The following is a 22,255-nucleotide window of genomic DNA, read 5'->3' on the forward strand; positions in this document are numbered from 1 at the left end:
TATTTCTGCTTTTGGCTAAGCGCCCTCTACTGTCAGGGAGTGAATTTACACTTTCATTCAGCGGTTCGCTCATGTTTAACGCCTGAGTGTGAACACAAAAACGGACCTTTTAACGTGCTACGAAAAAAACGTCCCGGTGTGAACAGGCCCTAACGTCCTTAAGGTCATAACGGCAGATATATTATTATACTATTAGAATTTATACTGACATTTTCACAGTTTCACACACTTGGCAGAGTTTGAAAAATCATACCATGTTAACAAATCATGTAACTACCGGATTAATACTCTATAAAAATGAAATAAGTAATCATGACATAAGACAGGTTCTTTAAATCAAGCAGTCTGGATTTATTATAGCATAAATAATATCATTATCAGTTATCAACATCATCATAATCTCTCTAACTGATACCTATCAAATTAACAATCTTTGCTACAATAGAATCATTTGCATCATTGAATGATGTTTGAGGTGTTAAAGTAGCTATTCATTTGATATTTGAGTTCATTTACTTTAAAGGGATACTTTATAGCCTATCCATCCATTCCAGATGAATCATACTGCACAATCACTAACAACATTCAACACATTCTCCCAGAGTGGAAACTACTGTTTCTGCTGGGCTACACACAGTTTTGGAAGCAATTGAAGCTGTTAGATGAACTGCTTCAAAATTTTGCCCCCCACCCCAAATAAGCCTTGAAATGGACTTGAAATTGAACATCCTCACACATTACTTTTAAACATCTACATAGATAAACACACTCAGCTGCCTGACTCTTGTATATCAACTCAACAACCACACATAACAATCAGCTGTTGTCTGCACTGGAATGTTCATTAGTCAACTCAAGTTTAGTTAAATCTAGACTTGTAAAGTGTGGCTGTAGTTGAAAGCCTTTACATATGTGGAGCAAACTTCTTATCTAAATGCTTGTCATATCTTCTCACTGTGATTTCTCATTAAAACATCAATGGTAATCAACATTCATGATGCAAAACAGAACATTCTGACAAGATTGCCTGAACATGTTTTTCTGTTTTGACTTTCCCCAAATGTAGTATCCTATTATTGCCACTAGGAAGTCTGTCTAGCATGCATGTTTTTAAACTAGAGTATGTCCATTCACATGACTGAGTGAATGACTGAGTGGATGTTTTTGAACCTCTATCTGTGGAGCTTAAGCTTAAAAGCATCTATTTTTTTGAGTGCGAAATCTTGAGTTGTGTGTTTTTTGCTTATCCTAAGACAAACAATAGAGCTTGAGAAGTGACATATTGCAACTGTAGAATTAGTCTCAGATCCACAAGCACTAAATATAGAAAGGCATCAAATATACATACAAACATAAAAACACTCGAAACAAATATAGCATGTAGGACTGAGTGACTGGAAATAGGACTTTATGAGCATCTGTGCAAAAATAAAATATTGTTTGGTAAAAGTGTCCTATATACAAAATGGGTATAGACTGTGGCCAATGTACAATTATTAGCAATCAGTGAGTATTTCTTGGCACACTAACCATTTCAATCAATGATTAGCTGGTTCATGCTCATGTGGTACAATATGAGAGACAAGTATGGATGCTATGATGGAAGGCAATGTGTTGTATGGTTGTCCCATAAAACAAGGTGACTATGTGAGGCATAGTAGCTGAGCAAAGCCCTTCATGAGGCAAAACTGGTGATACACTACAGAACAAATAAACTTACTAATATAGCAAATGTACCCAAAACATAATGTGGTTCACTATAACAAAGTGATGTGATACAATAAAGCTTCCAGCATAGAGAATACTCTCCACATTTTTATGCTTCTCGTATCAACTAAGTACTCAGCCATTTCGTGTCCATTTACAATGAGAAGTCTTGGTCCAGGCTTTACAACAGAGGTGAAACACTCCTTATCAAGTGAGCCAAAGCTTCAAAACCTGTTCAACAGATCATTATCTCCCAATGTCAACTTGCTTCGACCAAGCCTCAGCAAACAGCATGCAATGCAAGAGTATTTGAGGATGGTAAGACCAGACTAAGCTGGATAGATGGAGGTCAGAAAACAGGGCTGTGGTGTTTCCATTGCTGAAAAATGGGATACACTGTAATTGCAAGTCTGTTGTTAGCGTATAGGCTGAGGTAACGTTAAGTTACATGCACAGGTGGGGTGTCTTACAGAAGACTGTGATCCATTTGGGTTCCAAGGCTGCAATTATGGTGATTTTGATGTACCTGAAGATTTTATGTGCAGTTACTTGATACTGGAAAACCAGAAATAGAAATGCTTGTATTATGACATCTATGATTTCTGTGATGTATTAACTTTGGAAAATGTACAGAGAGATTTTATTTATTTATTTGTTTTTTGTTTCTTTGTTGGTCTTCTTCTTTCTATAATATAATTCCTTTGGAGTTTGACAAATGGAGAAAGAACTTGTTGGATATCTGTCGCTTATTTTACCTGACTTCTCTCAATCTTGCATAGATATAATGAGTCGTATTTTTCAACCTACTTTACTTAGCTTTTCTACATGACAACCAAGGCTATCAGTTCCTACTGTACCTTATCCCTTACTAGACAAACAGTACTATGTCTATCTTTATATAGCCATCCTCCTATGCTCTCCTTTTTGGGGAAGTCGTTCCTCTTGTTTAAGAGATGTTATCTCCTGAGTGACAACTTTCCTCTCCATGCACTATTAACACAGGGAAGAAAAAAGCATCCTGATATGCAGGAGGTCGATCCCTTTCACCCTCTCTCCCTTCCTCTCTGTTGCTATCTTCAGGCTGCTCTGCTTCCTCTTCTTGTCTTTCTCTCTCCTCCTCTCCGGCATCTTCATTTACCTGTTCTTCCTCCTCCCCTTCTCCCTCTAGCACCCCTCTGCTTTCCTCATCCTGTCTTGAGCCCAAACCAAGAAATCCTCCACCTCCTGCTCCTGCACCACTCCCGTCCTCCCCTCTTCCTCCTAGACCTCCACCCACACTGCGGGAATGGAACAGAGATGTGGGACGTGTGGTCTGGAGACGACCCAATGAAAAACCACTTCTGCTCAGAACAAGCCTGCCTGGACCTCCAGCAGCACCTCCTGCTCCGCTAGCCCTCATCCCAGCCACAGTGCCAGTCAGTAAGGCAGCTGTTGGACCTCTCAGCCTGGAAGGGAGTGACATACTGCTAGTGGACCGGCGACAGCGAGGGCAGCTCTGGAGCAGGTAGGCTGAGGCAAAGGCCACAGGCAGCGTAGGACCTCCTGTGTTGGTGTTTGCCCCAGCAGAAGGGGGGTTTGTGCCTTGGTTACCATCTGAGCCAGGATCCATCAGCAGTGCCTCAGAATAGCTGGGAACCATTTGCTGATTGCAGCGAATGTGCCACTCAAGTTCTGTCATGTCAACGGTGTTAACCCGGGAAATGGCACGGTAGCTTGATCCGATGCCCCCTCCTCCAGGTCCATTTACATTCTCATTGATCCCTCCATTCTCACTTCCATCCCCTCTGCTGCTGTCATCTTCATCACCAAACAGCTTTTCTACATGGTAATGCACATACGCAGTGCGATATTCTGCCACAACACGAAGTGGCCATGACAGCAGCATAGCTGATGCAAGCCAGAACACCCTCCGTCGTGCGTACCAGGGTTGCCGAGCAGGGTCAGGGAAGGCCAGCATATGTTCACGAAAGTCTACATTTTTCAGGTGCATTCCCTCCCGTGCCTCCATGTAGTCATCTAGGCCTTCATTTTCCCCAAAGAACCGTGCACGTTGTGTGAGGTAGGCAGCCTCTGCTCGGGCACTGGAGAAACTAAAGCACTTCGTAAAGCGCAGACGCACTGCTGGATACTCCATGAGGCCCCTTAGCTCTTTGGAGACATCTTTTACACCCAGCCTAGCATAGTCAAACTCTGAACTTGCTGCATGCGTGTTGACCCGCTCATGGTACACCTGTGTGGTGGTATATGCATCTCCATTGCGGTAGCGTGTTACCTGTCTGGTCCTTCGCACATAGTGGTAGCTGATGGCCTTCCACCAGATGCATGGTGTAGCCTGCTGGAGTCTCTGTACACGCTCATACACCTCCGCAACCTCTGCTTGAGCCAGCATGGCAGTCTTGGAGTAGCAGTGCCAGCATTCCACCAAGTAGACCACATATAGCATGGCCAGAAAGGCCAACGGAATGTAGACATAGCCGCTTGAGCAAGGGCTGTCCACAGTCAACTCATCAGGGCTGTAGGTGTTAACAGCACCTGAAGTTGTAGACTGGTCTTCATTTTCCAGTACTGTAGCTGCAAGCTCTAAGGGGACTGTGAGGACGGGAACCTTGCATAATCCGCACCAGGTCAGTGTGCCAAAACATCCATACATAAGCAGCGTGAGGAGAAGACACTTCCAATGTGACTCCCGACACAGAGAGCTCGCCAGGGACTGCTTCACTGGACGCTGCTGTGGAAGAGAAGAAAAGGGATGGAAAGACAAGAGAAAAACAGAAAAAAGAAATTTAGCATCTTGGTACGGTCAAGAGTGACAGGCATCTCAGTAAAAACTTTTGGAGCTATTAATGTACACAGTAGCACACAAATGCAGATGGGGAGGAACTGGTGATGGGGTGATATCAGCCCCTTGATGTCCATAGTGCCCTTGTGCTTTTTTTAAGGCTTGTCTGAGGTCCTCATCAATTGAAGCTTCAACTATTAGTTAATTAATAAAATGCATGATTTGAGTCCATCATAAAAACAGGAAGTTTGCTTTGAGTTTACTTTGAGTAATCTGAGGTTCTTGATAAGGTAGAACACTACTCTTTAACCTTCTCACTTCTCTTCTCTTTGTGTGCATTTTTTTCCTTTAAATTTTGCTTAATTTCCAACATTGACTTATTTGGGTTAATGAAGCTGCTTCTTCATCAGCATAAAAATGTGCCTTTAATCAGAATCTAAGGTAGACTGTTATTTATCCCTTACATTAGCCTATTGATGAGGCCAGTCACACATTTCCCATTCCAGCAAGAGACAGCATTTTCTACTGCCACCCAGTATAATGGTCAATAATATTGTCACTCTGATCCCATAGGAAGGAAGACACAGGGTTCTCATGCTCTGCCATAGCCTCTGACTTATATAGTCACATCTCCCAGAGGATTTGCAGCAGTACACCATGAGAAAAAAAAACACAAAAAATTGGCAATCAATTATTTACAGCTTGTACATCTAAAATTTCTGAAGCTTGCCATCCCTCTATTTAAAGATAGAATGCAGCCATTTGATCTTTAATAGCAACTGAACAATGCATATTCTTCAGCGCATTAAAATAATTAACCCGGCTTGCCCAGCACCAACTGTAATCGCTATAAATTCTTAAAAATACACAAAATATTACCTAAAATATATAGCACAACAATGTTGATTTTCCTTCATTAAAACCCACCAGTTAAGCTAGCAATGCAGAAACGCAGTCTTTACCGGCAGCCAGTCAGCTATCTAAGCATTCGAATGGTATTATTTTAGCTCCAAGATTCTCAGCAGTTTCATGATCTCACCTGAAAGGCAATATGAGGATAGCTAAAATGTTTCAGAAGGGGATATGATTACATTTGGAAAGCTGCATTGTGGAGAGTAAAGGCATGCATGGTTGGTCTTGAGCAGAGTGAAGCCATTAGAAACCAGAAACCAGAAACTTAAAGCCAGCATAATCATCATTAATCTAAATGCTTTGCATTACTACAGTGTTAGGCAGTAATATTAGCTGCATTTTATCCACTGTCTTTAGAGACACATTGTTTTTTTCAAGTCTAGTTTATCTTTGTTACAACATGGTGTCTGTTAAATAACGTTTCTCAAACATCAATGAAGGCAGTAAAGCAGGAGAATGAAATATTTGTACTTATATTGAACACAATAAAAAAAATCAAAGATCAACAATAGAGAGAGAGCATATGACACAGAAAAAAACATAATAACTAAGAGTACAACAGAGTGACAAGTGAACCCAGTATCTGTTTTCTGTCTTTTCCTTAGCAGTATTTTCTCCCATTTTCTCCTCAGTTTGGTCACCTGCCATATTCCCACACACCAGCCAGCTCTCCCTATCATATGACAGTTACCAAACGGGGAGAGTGAAAGCTAATATGTGCTTCCTCCCAGACATGTAAAGCCAGTTTCATCTGTTCAAACTGCTGCTCATGCTGTGTCACAGGGCAGCGTAAAACACTCAAAGGAAAGCACTGGTGAAAAAAATGTGTGGAAATCGGCATCTCAAACACTAAGCTTATTTTGTTGGGCTAATAAACCTTATTTGACTGTATACCTTGATAACACAGATTTATTATTTGATGGTCCTTCTCGTGAATGCAGAAACAGAGCTATAATCGTTATATTTACGAGTCATAATCTTTTAATTTACTGGGATCTCTCACTAGTGTTGGGTAGAAACATGTGTGTATATGTGTGTGTGTGTGTGTGGGGGGGGGGGGGGGGGGGGCAGTTCGGGATCTGATGGATCTGTTTTTATCCATTCTCCCATGTTTTGTTGCCTAACAGAGGCCATTATCTAGTAATTAGTCTCTATTAGTCTTAATCTTACATTAATCTTAAATGAATAAAGAAATGGTACAGCAGTATGCAGCAATACACCAGGGATAAATACACACCCAGTGTATTGTATGAACTTTTACACTGTACAACAGGACTCATATGAACAGTGTAGGTATTGTTTCAGCACTACAGATTGCGTGTTTACTGTTTATAACATTATCACTGTCTATCTATCAGCGTGTCATGTAGTTTATGCTAGTGAAAGTATGAAAGCAGATAAGGTTGGAGTGCACTAGCTCTTTAAATCTGCATAGTAGCCAATAGCTGCAAATAGCCATTGGCTACGATTGTCACATCTGCAGCAGATTATTTGATTGGTCAGAGCCTTTGACATCTTTTGGACACTGCTGCTGCTGCTGCAAAAAAAACAAAAAAACAAAAAACAAAACAAAACAAAACAAAACCTGCATACTGACTGCCCTGACACATTAATAAAAACACTTTAAAAATCACAGAAAAGTAGTGTTTTATTATACATACATACAAACATACATACATATGTATATTTATGGCTTCAATGCTAAAACTGATATACACTACGGTTAACGAAAACTAAAACTAGGTGAAAAACATTTTCATTAACTGAAATAAAAATAAAAATGTTAGTTTCAAAATAAGCGTAAACTAAATTGCAACTATAACGAACGACAAATAAACAGAATTCCGGAGAATAAAACTTTCATTTTCGTATTTTAATTATTGGGTGGTCTAAGAACAGAGGTTGAACGGAGTGGATCCATCAATGTAGCCAGATCATAATTGACCAGTAGATGGCAGACTAACGTGTATTAGAACTCCTTGATACAGCAGTGGGGCGCTAAGAGGTATAGTTCCCCAATCTGGTCATTTTCCTCTGACCTCTCTTATCAACAAGGTGTTTCCACACACAGTTGTGTGTGAAAATCCCAGGAGATCAGCTTCTTCTTAAATACTCAAACCAGCCCATCTGCACATACAACCATGCCACGGTTAAAGTCACAGAGATCACACTTCCCCACTGATGTTTGTTGTTAACAAGTTCTTGACCTGTATCTGCATAATTTACGTCACACTACTACCACATGCCTGGCTGATTAGATAACTGCATGAACGTGCAGGTGTACAGGTGTTCCTAATAAAGTGTTTGGTGAGTGTATATTCATGGAACACTTTATTAGGAACACTAATCTAATACTGGGTAGGGCCGCCCTTTGCTCTCAAAAGAGCCTCAATTCTTCGTGGCATGGATCCCACAACATTCCTTTGAGATTCTGGTCCATGTTGACATGATCACATAAGACAATTCCTGCATGTTTTTCAGGTGCACTTTTATTCTGCAAATCTCTCGTTCTACCACATCCCAAAGATGATGTATTGGATTCAGATCCTGTGGCTGGGAAGACCACTGAAGAACTCTGAACTCATTGTCATGATCATGAAACCAGTTTGAGATAATGTTTGCTTTGTGACATGGTGCATTAACATGTTGGAAGTAACCATTAGAAGGTGAGTGAAATGTGGCCATGAAGGGATGTACATGGTCAATAACAATCCTCAAATAGACTGTGGCATTCAAGTTATGATTGATTGGTATTAACAGGCCCAAAGTATGCCAAGAAAACATTCCCCACACTGTTAAACCACCTCCACCAGCCTGGACTGTTGACACAAGGCCGGTTGGGTCCACGGATTCATGCTTTTGGTCTCAAATTCTGACCCTACCATCTGTGTGCCTTAGCCGAAATTCATCAGACCAGGCTACGTTTTTCCAGTCTTCAACTGTACAGTTTTGGTGAGTCTGTGACCACTGCAGCTTCAGATTTCTGTTCTTGGCTGACAGAAGAGGAACCTGGAGAGGCCTTCTGCTATTGTAGCCCATCTGCCTCAAGGTTCGACATGTTGTGCATTCTGAGATGCTTTTCTGCTCACCACAATTGTACAGAGTGGTTATCTGAGGTACTGCAGCCTTTCTGTCAGCTTGAACCAGTCTGGCCATTATCTGTTGACTGTTCTCATTGACACAGTGCTTGTATCTGCAGACCTGCCGCTCACTGGATGCTTCTTATTTATTGCACAATTCTGTGTGAAAATAGCAGGAAACCAGCAGTTATAGAAATACTCAAACCGGCCTGTCTGGCACAAACAATCATGCCACGGTCAGAATCACTGAGATGATCAGAGGAACATGCTCAACATCTGTTGAAGACTCCAAGAGTTAGGTATATTCATATTTAATTAGATGTACCAAGACAAATAGTGATTAATTTCAGGACTATTGTGGCAGTGATTTTTTAAAAATGAAGCACTGTCAGCAGGTCCATGGTTATTTAATTTCGTTACAGTAGTGAAAATCACATACCACAATGATTAAAGTTATTATATTTATTAGTGAATTATTTTTACTCTTAGCATGTTTGAATGATCACTTGAATTAAATGGGTTTAATCTAATCTCAATAACGCAATACAAGCTAGCCTATAAATAACATTTATAGGAACTAAAGTGTTCTCTTGGTACAAAGATCAGGAATAGGATACTCTATTGTTCCAATAAATAGACAACGTATTATAGTAGATAATGTTCATGAAATAAATGTGGGCTGAGCGGGTCTGTGGACTTTATTATACAGATAAATGGGTCTGCTCTATGGTATCTTACACATCTGAAAACATAGATTAAACAAACAAACAAACAAACAAACAAACAAACAAATAAATAATAAAATAAGCAATATAAAATAACAAATGCATCTTGTACATATTTTTACCCACTTACTGTATAGTTGAATATGGACTACATGCACGTAGACTTGTGACAGATAAACAAAAAAACAAAAAAAACCCAGATGTTTATTTCATTTAGTTTTTTTTTTTTGAGGATTGCCTGCAATTCCTCTACTCTTTTAAGAACAAATTAGCCTACAGGCCTGAATGAAACAGTAATGTGTTCTCAGACAATGAATCCTGAAATGCTCACACTTACGTCCGGACTTTTATGGTTTTATAATCAATTAAGCCAGTACGTCTATTAGATTTCAGCTGCCATTTAGTGAAAGTGAAGAAAGGTTTTGCTGGTATGGTGATAAAGACGGGAGAAAGCGGGGCTTTTTCGTGCTGAAAAATAGCAGCGGGAGTCCGTCTTCAGGGGAAAAGAACAGAGATGCTAATTCACCAGTGCCATTCCTCTAAGCCCAATATCTTATCCATGATGAACAGAACACCACTGTCTGTTTCTGGAAAACCAGCAGAATGAAGGCAGTATGAGATAATGGGGAATAAATACGGCAGTGCATTTCCTGCTAACTGCAATGCAGGAGCGCGGTGAGGATGCTGAAGGGGACACGCATCACGAGTCCCCTCGTCGATCCTTTTCGCTCCCAATTTACGCCTATGTACCGAACATCTCCAAGTGCTAACGGAGCGCAGTGGACTCTCTGTGACAATAAAACCGCTCGGCTGTAATTCCTGCGCAATGGGCATTCACTGAGTGTCCCTTCCCATAACAAACCGATCGCATCTCACCTCTTCCCTGGCAGTCCCGGCCAGAATGGGCTCCTCTCCGTCCGCCGTGTCCTGCATTATTCCCGCTCAGCGTTCCGGCTGTAGCGGAGCCTCATTCAGGAGCAGCCCGCTTCTGGAGCGCTCCGCTCCGGCCAGACTCACCCCATCCGCCGCCTCAGCATCCGCTTCAGCACCTGCGCCGCTGCGAGACAAACCGCACTAATCGCCAGGCTATTTTTAAATATACTGTCCTTCACACGATCTGTACATGCAACTTCTCGAATCGGACCATTTCACCCAGTCTCTAGCTTGCATCCCTTTAGTTTAACGGCGCGTAAGAACCAGGATGCGGATGTGGAGGTGAAGCTGTTTACGTCTGCTAAAGGGAGGCAAGGGGGGAGACTGGAGAAATTAATTAAATAAATTAATGTATTATCTTCGATATTAAAAGAAAAATAATAAATCCAAACACAGACTGGCTATTGCATTTCTCAAATCGAATACGTTAAAACTAGTCTACAAAAGAGATAACGCGCTGTATTATTATTATTATTATTCCTTTTGCTGTTTTTTTTTTTTTGTATGATGCTGTTCTCCTTGAGCACGTCATCAGAGGTCTCCCTTCGCTCTCCTCCTGGCCTACAAAGGAACAATACATACACACGGGCTACGTCCAAAACCACACACTATCCTACTAAGGAGGGTATCGCCGGTAAGGTATTCTGACACACTAATTAATAAAATAGTAGGCGGTTTGGGACGAAGCCATGGAGACTTCCCTATAAATCACATCCTTCTGACGTCATCTACCTGTCTAGCGTTTACTCACTACAACCATGATTTCCTTACAGTGCACCTGCTCGGCTAATGCCAAAAGCTGTTTTTCATCCCCAACACGTTGTGCTTCAGTGAGTAACAGCATCTCCACTCAGCAAATTTCTATGCAATGCCACGGGTAAACAAAAAAGTGCAAATATAATGAAAACTGTAAAACACTGAAACAGCAAAATGAAGTCACCGTACTCCACATTAATTTAACCAAGCCATTTTCATCCCCAGTAATACAATGATATGTGTGAAATGCAAATCTTTATTCAAATCATATTTTGCAAAATCTCAAACAAACAAACAAAAAAATAGGTTAAAGAGCAGCAGCCCGGCACAGTGCACTGCACTGCAGTTTGATGAAGAATGGTAACGTAAAACGGTGTGGTTATGACAGCGGTCCACCTGTACAGTAAAGCTGGTATACAGTCCGGCTAAGAGCTGGCCCAATGTTTCTGGGAAAAAAAAGAAAAGAAAATGAAGGGTCAATATTGTTTTACAACTGTGAAGCCTACACACTTTACACATTAAAGCATAGTGACAGACAGTATTTAACTGAATACTGTTTAGAGTTTAATAACAGGAATCCAACTACAAAATCTGTAAACATGTAAAACCAACAAAAGTATGTAGAAAGTGTTTAAGGCAGTGTTTCTCAAACTGGGGGTCATATAGAAATTATTTTTTTAAATTAATTTGACCTCTACGCAAGTTGGGATTGTCACCCTGTGAACTATGATGTACGTATAAATTAGGAATATTAATAAATTAAATCAATTATACACACACACCAAACTGAAACATCACCAAACAGAGACATCCGGTGATATAGAAGTGAACAGTAGTGTTAGCCACATGTTGATAAAATTTAAGATTATTTAAAATGGATAGGTTTTTAAATAGAGGACACAGTCTCTTAGCTGAGAAAGTGAATACAGAAGAGCCTAGCATGAAAAAAACTAAACTGTGAAAATTTTACAACTCTGTGGGGCTGCAAAGGGATGCACCCTACACAAGGGGGGCCTCACACTGAAAAAATTTGAGAATCACTGGTTTAAGGAATTTGTGGAATGCAGTGATATATGGAGTTGGTGGTAGACAAGTCTTACCCCATCAGTGTAGGCCTATTCACTTATTGACTTGTTACTGTATAAACTAAATCTACAGCAGACAGCTATCGTCATCCTCGTTTCCTCAGTTTAACACAAACCCATCTGGTGATCCAGTGTGTATGAGACACGATATATACAGTCAGGTGCACAAATGCTTTTACATTGGATAGTTAGTTATTTTAGCTATCTACAAAAGTATAATGAAGTTGAAATTAAATAATGAATATGACCTCGAAGTGCAGACTTTTAGCTTTAATTTGAGGGTTGGAACCACTCATGATTCAAAACATACCACCTCTTCTTATGGTGTGGGCATGTATGGATGTACGGTTGCCAGTGGAACAGGTTCTCTTGTATTTATTCATAATGTGACCGCTGACAAAAGCACGAGGATGAATTCTGAAGTGGATAGGGCTAAATTATATTATTTCCATAACAGGTAAAATAATAGCTAAGAGACAGATTTATTTCAGCTTTGATATACAATATCAGATTTTCAGTGGGTCAAAAGTTTACATACATTCTGTATTTATATTTGGTGGCATTGCCTAAATTGAATTTAATTGCTTAAACTGGTGCTTAATTTGAATCAATTTGTTTGGGTAGTCTTCCATAAGCAAATTATTTGCTAGATTTTTTGCTCATTTCTCCTGACAGAACTGGTGTACCTCAGCCAGGTTTGTGGGCCTCCTTGTTCAGACATGCTTATTCAGCTCACTCCATAAATTTTCTCTGGGATTGAAGTTAGGGCGTTTATGATGTGCACTCCAAAACCTTCACTTTCTTGTCTTTAAGCCTTTTTGTTACAACTTAGGAGGTATGCTTAGGACCACTGTACTGTTGAACAACTGAGATGGTGTTCTTTGAATTAAAAGCCTTACTCTTACATTTACATACAGTTACATTTTTACTACATCTGACCAGAGAACACTCCTCCAAAATGCTGGTGATCACTACCAAATTTCTGATGGGTTTCTTCCTTGCACGTCAGCCTTATAGGCCATGGTGAGGTAGGAATCTCTTAATGATGGATGTACATACATTGGTATCTGATGCCTCCAAATCCTTCACAGGTTCCTTTGTTGTTGTCTTGTGGTTCAGTTTCATAATTTCATATCAAAGTTTGTTTATCCTTGGGAGTTAATTTGTGCCTCTTTCCTGAACGACGCAGTGTTAACAAGAGTTTTTATATTCGCATACAATTGTTTGTACAGATGATTGTGGTACCGGCAGTTGTTTGGAAAATGCTCCTAAGGAGGAACCGGAACTTTTGCCATGGTGTCAAGGACCTTTTACAGCCACAGGTGCACTCCTATTAACCCCTAATTATGACAAGTGGCCAATCAGGAGCTTCTAAAAGTCATTAAATCAATTTCTGCAATCTATCAGATTATTGCATAATAATAATAATAAAATAATAATAATACTAATAATTACTTAAATTTATATAGCATTTGTCTAGGCACTCAGAGCACTTCACATTGTAAGGGGTGGAAATCTCCTCAACCACCACCAGTGTGTAGCATCCACCTGGATGATGTGACGGCAGCCATAGTGCGGCAGAACTCCCAGCACACACCAGCTATTGGTGGAGAGGAGAGGAGAGTGATGTAGCCAATTCAGGGATGCAGATTATCAGTGGGCCATGATAGATTAGGGCCAATGGGGGATTTTTAATGACCACAGAGTCAGGACCACGGTTTAACGTTTCATCTGAAAGACAGTGCTGTTTTTACAGTATAGTGTCACTATACTGGGGCATTAGGCCCCGAGGCCCCACACAGACCACTGGGTGAACACCTCCTGCTGGCCTCACTAATACCAATTCTAGCAGCAACCTTAGTTTTCCCCCAGTAGTTTTTTCTCATCCAGGTACTAGACAGGATCAACTCTGCTTAGGTTCAGTGGGAAACCAGGCGAGAGCTGCAGGGTGATATGGCTCTGGCAAATGTATAGTGATTTAAAGCTCTAATAAAGCTGTCTCTAATCGAGTGTTTCACCCCTTATATGAAAAAAGGAGATGCCCTAATTGACTTTGCAAAAGAAATGTATGGGAACATGAAATGTCTGGAGTTGTGGAAAAAGTGAGATTGAAGATCTTTTGCCTCAATGTATATAAATTTCGAGCCTCAACTCGATGAGGTTGCACACATGTAAAATCTCTTCCTGAACCATTAACATGGGATATACATAAATTTTTCCCTCCCTTTGTATCTCAAATGCATAGAGATTGAAAGTGATGTCATTCTGAGCTCTGACTCACCACTTTCAAGGCAAGTCGAATGCAGCATGAAGTGCAATTAGGATCATAACAAGAAGTTTCACGCCTGACTGAGCAATTTTTCCCAAACACAGTGGGGAACATGATGGAGGGAAAGAGAGCCCATAGATCACAGTTTCAGAATTGCAGTTTAGTTGATTCATGTAGAGCTCAAGTTTCAAGGTCAACTGTTAAATGCTACTTTAAACAAGCATTGGAAGCATTGCAGGTAGGAAGCCCTTCCTAAGAGCATCTCACAAAATGCAGAACCTGAACTTCAACAAGAGTCATTAGAACTACAATGGACATTGTGTTTAGTGTGCAGAACGGGATAAATATGTTGGTCAAACACCATCAGCAAAGGGGCCTGCATAAAAGGTAAAGCACCTCATACTGTATAATTTGGAGGTACATCATTGATATTTGTGGCTGGTGGTTCTATTTCAGCCCTCCTAACCACCAAAAGTCATTCTTTAAAGCTGGTGATAGACGCTTATCATCTATTATCATCAGCTTTTGATATGGCCACAAATATGACACTGAAATATCCATACAGTTATGGAATGTGAAAGGCAGTGAGTGGTAAGAGACTTTACAGACAACAGATATATAGTGAAATGAAGACTGAGGAAGAAATGCAAAAGACAAACCTTTTAAGTTTGCCATATTTGATGGATGAGAGGAGCTTTTCTCTCTCTGTGTCAGTGGAACACTGGTTGTATGCATTCAATAAACTGTGAAAGGGAAGCAATGCTGTTATATCATATTGACAATATAAAATTAGGCAGTGAAATGCTTTCATTGGTTTATACTGCTCATACCTGCTTACTGTACTGTAGTGCTCCAATATGGCTGCTGCTTTGTCACCAGAGATTCCACTGATTTGCATCAGCTGTCGGGCAAAAACTTCTTTGACTGTCTGACACTGGAAGTGTGTGTACACGGAAAATTCAGCAAAGACCGGGTCAGTGTGATGGCAGAGGGTATAACAGATTCTATAACTTCTATAAAACATGAATTCTCCATGTCACATTTTAATAGAATTGCATGCTACCTTGTTTTTCAAGGCTCCATAGTTGAATTCTGTGAAGGAGATAAGCGAGCAGCAGGGGTTTTCTCTTTCGCTGCCTCCATTCTCCACATCACACTCTCCATCTCCTTCCAGTTCTCTGGAGCGGTAGTATAATGTACAATTCTGGAAGAGAAACTATACAGTTAAATTATACCTGACAATAAAGCATCATGGCACTTCAACTGGGACTGACCTGATAAAGTTTCTGCAGGTATCTGGTCATGACTGTGAGGTAGGCAGCTGATTCCTTAATATCCTGAACTCTCTTCACAAAGAATTTATCTACCACCTGGAACATACCAACCTGATGTGAGGTATTCAAAAGTATACAGAAACAAGAATGTGACATGCTGATGCTCAATTTAACCTTATTTAAAATCATTATACTCTCTCTCTCTCTCTCTCCCCATCTCTCACTCCCTCTCACACACACACACACACTTCCTAAATAGCAATTGTGTTCCCTCTCTATAATCAGCCACATACTTAGTCACTTACACGTTCCCAATCCTATTCCTAAATTCACCCACTGGCTTATCATCAACTCTATACTCCACCACTCAATAATATATCACACAGTCACCATCCACTTTAATAGGAACACTTGTACACCTGCACAGTTATCCAATCGGCCAATCACGTGGCGGCGGCAGCACAATGCATAAACTCATGTAGATACAGGTCAAGAGCTTCAGTTAATGGTCAAGTCAAACATCAGAATGGGGAAAAGTGTAATCTCTGTGACTTTAACCGTGGCATGGTGGTTGGTGCCAGATGGGCTGGTTTGGACAAACTGGTTGAAGACTGGAAAATGACCAGGTAATTTTTTTCTTTCTTCTAATCTTCAACTGTGAAGACAACGGTGAATCTTCAACAGAAGACATGGTCTTCTGAGGTTTTAGCCCATCCACTGAAAGGCTGGATGCTTTTCTGCCCACCACGGTTAGAAATATTGATTATAAGAGTTACTATATCCCCTCCTAGCAGCTTGAACCAATCTGACCAACAAGGTGTTTCCACCCAGAGAACTGTGCCTTGCTCAATGTTTTTTGTTTGTCACACCATTCTGCGTAAACTATAGAGGCTCGTGTGTGAAATTCCCAGAAGATCAGCATTTTCTGAAATACTCAAACCAGCCCATCTGGTACCATGGTATCCATGCCACAATCAAAAACACAGAACACATTTTTATTCATTCTGATGTTTAATGTGAACATCAACTGAAGCTCTTGAGCATGTCATATGAAAAGCACTATGAAGAACTATGTTCATTAAACCAACAATTACAAATATGTTCAGGAATATATTTGGATAATACCTCTATATTCAAACTCCATGTTTGTATCCTATATCCGTTTTTATGTCTTACTATGATTTAATCAATATTTGCCATTATCAGAGTCTTGACTTGTGTGTGTGTGTGTGTGTGCACATACCTGTGTATTAACTATAGCTTGCTGCAAAGTGCTCTCTGGTAGACTGAGGTGTGCTGCTGCTGAACCACACTGCTCCACCAGGTAGATTGGCTTATTCAGACCACACCTCTTCAGACGGAACTGAGACAGAGAAATAAAACCAAATTAATAAAAAAAAATCCGGTTGCTGCTGTATAAACTAGGCTATTTGAAGCGTTTGAATGTCATACCTTCTGTTCTCTGAAACGTCCATCCATTATACTTCCACACAGGTCATCTATCCGCTTCCTCTCAATGATGTAATCAAGGACCAGCTCTTTTGCCACAGGTGGACGCAACTGACCTTAATTTAAAACCAGCCATGAATAAACTTATGTATAAAAGCTATGCTGATGCCATACACATGACTACATGGTCGATATATCAATACTATAAATGAGAAATTAAACAATATATCTGCTTCAGTTGTGAGAAAAATAATTGTAGAACCTAAAGCTTTTAACTTTTTTGGAGTAAAAATGGTGATGACACCTACTTCAGTGACCCCACTTCCCTCTGAAGCTCTTGTTAAGCTGACCTGACTGCATTTCTCCAACGTTTTGTACTTCGACCTTCAGTAAGTATTAAAGAATATCTGAGAAAATGGCTAATGGGTCTGTCACTACAGCTCAAAGGAAATATGGTAGTTAGGGGAACAAAAAGGAAATATCCTTCAGGTTTTATATTTTTATACCTAGCAGTTAGTCCTGAACCTATAACCTAGACAATAAAGAGACAGGAATTTTATTATATTTTTATTTAATGTGTTCATATGTGTTTAAAATCGAGTGAGCATCAACGTGAGACACAAAGATAGCTAGTCAAGAGTGAGATTACCAGGCACAGGTGCCACTTTCTCACGAGCGACCCACAGGAAGTCTCCCACATTTAGTTTCCTGATGTCAAATGCCACACCGTTTCTCTGTAGCTCCTTGACCAATTCTTGTTTGCGTGCCGTGTTTCCTCTGCCAAGTTAAAACCACCTCATAAGCAATGAAATTAAACATATTCAAAACACTGATAGAAAACTGAACATCATGCACTCACCCAGTGGTCTCAATAAAGTCAACACACAGCACAATATCATAGGCTCCCGGGAGAAGATATGCAGCTCTCCCTGTCTCTGAGCTGTGACACTTTTCTGAGAGATCAGAGTCAGGTGCAGCACTCCCTACATGTGTAACTGAGACAGCTGTGCTAGGCCCGCCTCTTGGGATGCTGAAATTGAATAAATTGGAATTTCTAAAGCTAATTTCAACTTTAAAACACTTGATACTCATACAAGAACTGTCACACTGATAACAGTATGTCTTATTATAATGTTTTGCTGTGCAGTGAGCACCACATGAATACACTCTAAACCCTTTAAGCTTATTTCTTCAACTGATTAATTTCATTCTCACCAGCTATCTTCATCTTCACGTTCTTCTTTGTCTTCATCCAGAGTCAGGTCTACAGTAACCAGTCCATCCCCTGAGTCTTCAGCCTCACTCTTCTTTGCTTCCTCCTCTTGTCTATCTTCTCCCCATCTCTCTCCAGACTCCAGTCTTTCTGCTAGAGCCAGTCCAAGCTCTGTCAATGAGTACCTAACAAATGAAGGTGAGAAAACCCAAAAGGATTGAGTAGACAGGAGCAGCTAAACCAGCTTCTTAGCACAATAAGGAAAAGCTCCTTAACTACAGATAGATTGCTGCAGAGTATTGCTTTAAATTCAGTTGATAGCATATAAAAAGTGTGAGTGTGTGATCTGAATGAATCTCTTTAAAGTTTATACTTCACTCATACAAAAGAGGGGGATAAAGCATAATATAAAAAGGAGCATTAAAACATAGCATACACAGATGTTCCTAATAAACAATGGTTAAAACAGTAGTGTGTTTCGGGACAGTTCTAATATCATTCTGAGATTTTGTATCTTACAAGAGCTAACTCTATGTCTAAGACAGAAATTGAAATTTGACATTAGAATAAAATATGCACAATCCACAACACCGAGTGAGGGTTTACCTGGCAGGGTTGTGAGTCTTCAAAAGCAGGTTTTTCTGAATGAGGGTGCTTACTGAAGACCACGCTGTGTATTTACTACCTAGATCAGGCTGCACACAACACATATAGTGAAAATGGGCTGCACTAAAGAGCCACAGTAGACATGAGGCATTTCTATGACATTACATGAAACTTTACACATTTTCTAAGCTGGGCTTACTACAGTGAAGGATTTGTCACAAAGGGACTGTGCCTCGGTCTGCAGTTCATTTTTAAACATGAAACCTTTACTGCTAGGTATCTGAAAAACAAAGTAGACAACAATATTTTACTTGGGTAAAAACAGTCACATATCTATTTACTTCTACTCAATGTTAATTTGGTGAATTCACAGTTATATTTGTTGCTTGTGACATTCATATAAAGCTGCACAATGTCCACAACAGTGTGTTATACCTGTGAATGTCTGTACAATGTAAGCAGAACAGCATAGCCTCCTGATCTCTTCTGAGGCACATACTCCCTTTTCTTCTTTCCACCTTTCTCATGTCTTACATCACCCTCAGGCTTGTTCTGCAATAATAATAAAAAAATAACTAGAATGTTTATGAGACTATGACACACATGTTTAAGAGACACAATGAAAGAGGTATGGTGTGTATTTATGTGAAAGTCACCATTTTTCTTCCACCCTTTGCAGCAGGAAGGTTGGAGCAGTGCGATGATGGTTTGGTGGAAGGCAGGTTGTTGCCGCAGGGTTCAGTACTATGTGGGAAGCAATGGACAGGAGCATTGGCACCTATGAAGAAAAAAAAAAAGGAGAGGATGATCAAATTTCATTCTTTGCTTATGTTGCAAACCTTACTTGTTCATGCAGGTTTCGCCTGTAGACCATCAGGAGGATTTAACCAGTTTTGTCCAGAGGTAAATCGGGTGCTTGTCAGTTTCTCATAATCTGAAGATCGGACTATTGTGTCTTACTCCTGGCTGGGCTTTGCGCATGTACAAGTCTTTACATCTTATCCAGAATGCAGCAGCCCAATTTGAACTCAACCTGACCACATTCAACCATCAATCCACTGCTGCTTTCTCAGCACTGTTTTTCATGAAGCTGCCAGCATGAAATTCATGTAATGCTTGCTTATTATGTGACAGCAAGAGACAAATTCTACACTGGCTCCTACAATGTACCCCAAGCTCTTCAAGATACAAGCACAGCTTAGCTTGACCCATGCCATACAAAGAAGACAATCCGCAAGACTTCTCTCTACTGGAATGAAATTCGCCTTCTCTACAAACAGCTGACTTTAAATGTCCCTCGCTGTCTTCAAATGCAGAACGAAGACCCAACTCTTCTATACAGGTTATGAAAATCCAGCCATGACTACTGCACCTCTACTTATTATATGTTTTAAGTCTATTCAGAATGCTGCTGCTCAACTGGTTTATAACCTCACAAAATTCTCTCATAAGACACCATTACTGAGGTCACTCCACTGACATCCTGTTATTGCAATAATTATATCTATATATACATAAAACTCCTGTCCTTGGATTTCAGGTCCTAAAGGGTTCTACACCATGTTATGTATGGCATTCTTCTCTAAAATTCAGGCACATTTATAAGGCTTTCCTGTCCTGCCTAAACAGCCGCATGTCTCCAAACCTTCCCCAAACGGCTACAGACACTCCTCTTCAGTTCGGATATTATCAAGTTTATAATTTTCAGGGTTTTTTCTGCATTTATCTTTTGTATTTGTTATTTCTTTTTTTACTCCTTGGATTTGCAACCCTCTTTGTATTTATTGTTCTATTTCTCTCTCTTTGTATTTACACGTCTACTTCTCTCTTGCCTTAAGGTTCAAACTGTGCTTTTGGTTACAAACTAGGACAACGCTGCACTTTCAGATTATAAATCTTCTCCAAGAACTTTGTACTGCTGCATCTTTTATAAATTGTACTGGACAAGCACAATTGTGCACTGAAAACACAGTATGTAATAGCTACTAAATTATGATTTTTTTTATCTGTCAGCACTGACTACTGTTTTTGAGTCTCTTAAGCTTGTTGGTATCTACAGTATAGACCTTTGTCCATCTGCACAACCATAAGGATTTATACTGTATTATTATTTTTGAAGTAGACAGCCAAGCACTTCTATAAGTCTCTCATCTGGATATGAAACTCTGTGAAATGTAAATGTAAACTTCAATGTAATGTTTGAGAAGAAGCATTAGGGCACTACCCCGTGTTCGTTGGATGCATTTTGGAAATACAAAAAGAGACCCTGTTCATTAATCAAATCATACAACGTTTGTGAAACAACTTCTGGGTGGCGTTCACGTCATGCTTACCGTTTTCTCGGTAATGTTTCTCAAGCCTCTCGTCCAGGATCTTACAGATTCCGTCTCCAAAGTTCTGCAGGATTTTGGCCTCTTTACCGTTTCTCAGTGGCAGGGGATACTTCTTTAAAGAGTTTATGGCCTTCAAGGGAACACAACAGGACGCACTGTATCACGACCAGCAACGATGAGTTTATTAATGAAATGCTAGGAACAAGACATTGCAGTTTACCTTCTGATAGACGTACTGGGTCTTGAGGCCTTTCTCTTTGGCGTGATCGCGCATCTCAGTGAGCCACTGGAGGAAGAGCGGGTTGGGGCAGGAGGGCACAGGTCGCTTCCGACCCAGACGCACTGCTTCCGATGGCATGTGGAGACAGCGACTTCAGCTGTCGGCTAAAATCATCCAACCAAAAGACTCCTGCTGCTTCAAATTTACACAAACTAACACTGTACCTGCCGTTAAATACGCCAGTGACGTTATCCGCAAGCTAATTCAGCTAATAAGCAACAGACCGAGTGTTTCTTCATAACTTAAACAAGCTACCTAACATTGTAGCTAAGAATATTAGCGTAACACTACAATTATTTCTCAACATTTGTGTGGTTTAATTCGCGTTTTTTTTTCGGCGTAACTATATACATGTCTTTGTATTACGACACACAAATGTAATATATCCACAGCTACCCAGTACATCGGTTGTGTATGTCCTTATCTCCGCGCCTGGGTTTTCGAAAACATTGTACGTAGAAGGGTTGCCAGATCTGCACGATAGTCATCACAACACCGTGATGACCATCATCACAACACCGAAACATTGCACTCAGCCCTTCACAAACCCGTTTCATTTCCAATATCATGATTGTCATGGCGAAATCTATTATAATATTAAATGCAACGTCATATAGTACGCTTTAAACAAAGCATTATTCAATAGTACTATTTCCGTGACGGAAAAAGTAATTGTGTAATTCATGCAGTAACATACAAAGGTATTCTGAGAACGGGATCAAGAACGGGATTGTTACATATTTGGTCATATAACTAATCTAAAGCAGACGCGCTATGGCAGCCGACCAGAAATATGTATTTCCGCGATAAATCTGCGGACATGGCAAGTGACGCTTGGTGTAGTGACGTGTTTG

The 22,255-nt window shown here is 40.3% G+C and overlaps 2 protein-coding genes across 2 annotated transcripts; both read right to left on the minus strand.

Annotated features, from left to right (window-relative positions):
• Positions 1 to 327: 327 nt before the first annotated feature.
• Positions 328 to 11,044, minus strand: LOC108268335 (transmembrane protein 151A). The gene is made up of 2 exons (XM_017473242.3): positions 10,080 to 11,044; positions 328 to 4,435 (listed from the first exon to the last, which is right to left on the minus strand). The coding sequence occupies exons 1-2, from the start codon at positions 10,134 to 10,136 to the stop codon at positions 2,654 to 2,656; spliced, it is 1,839 nt and encodes a 612-aa protein (XP_017328731.1). The 5' UTR covers positions 10,137 to 11,044; the 3' UTR covers positions 328 to 2,653.
• Positions 11,045 to 11,128: 84 nt separating this feature from the next.
• On the minus strand, positions 11,129 to 21,891 carry mus81 (MUS81 structure-specific endonuclease subunit). Its single transcript, XM_017473240.3, has 16 exons — positions 21,342 to 21,891; positions 21,122 to 21,251; positions 19,445 to 19,566; positions 19,224 to 19,340; positions 18,988 to 19,068; positions 18,789 to 18,877; positions 18,185 to 18,367; positions 17,829 to 17,999; positions 17,619 to 17,746; positions 16,973 to 17,085; positions 16,764 to 16,883; positions 15,521 to 15,616; positions 15,310 to 15,450; positions 15,077 to 15,180; positions 14,906 to 14,989; positions 11,129 to 11,338 (listed from the first exon to the last, which is right to left on the minus strand). Exons 1-16 carry the CDS (start codon positions 21,477 to 21,479, stop codon positions 11,272 to 11,274), a joined length of 1,884 nt encoding a protein of 627 aa, XP_017328729.1. The 5' UTR covers positions 21,480 to 21,891; the 3' UTR covers positions 11,129 to 11,271.
• Between the last annotated feature and the right edge of the window lie 364 nt (positions 21,892 to 22,255).

This window comes from Ictalurus punctatus, chromosome 7, assembly GCF_001660625.3.
Source record: "Ictalurus punctatus breed USDA103 chromosome 7, Coco_2.0, whole genome shotgun sequence".
NCBI lineage: Eukaryota > Metazoa > Chordata > Actinopteri > Siluriformes > Ictaluridae > Ictalurus > Ictalurus punctatus.

Excerpts from the sequence above, each read along its gene's own strand:
- mus81 (XM_017473240.3), bottom strand. The coding sequence starts at position 21,479 with ATGCCATCGGAAGCAGTGCGTCTGGGTCGGAAGCGACCTGTGCCCTCC. Across the intron at positions 15,451-15,520 it reads ACCTGCAGAAACTTTATCAG|AATTGTACATTATACTACCG; the intron begins GTCAGTCCCAGT and ends TTTCTCTTCCAG. Across the intron at positions 14,990-15,076 it reads CACTACAGTACAGTAAGCAG|TTTATTGAATGCATACAACC; the intron begins GTATGAGCAGTA and ends TCCCTTTCACAG.
- LOC108268335 (XM_017473242.3), bottom strand. The coding sequence starts at position 10,136 with ATGCAGGACACGGCGGACGGAGAGGAGCCCATTCTGGCCGGGACTGCC. Across the intron at positions 4,436-10,079 it reads CCGGGACTGCCAGGGAAGAG|CAGCGTCCAGTGAAGCAGTC; the intron begins GTGAGATGCGAT and ends TCTCTTCCACAG.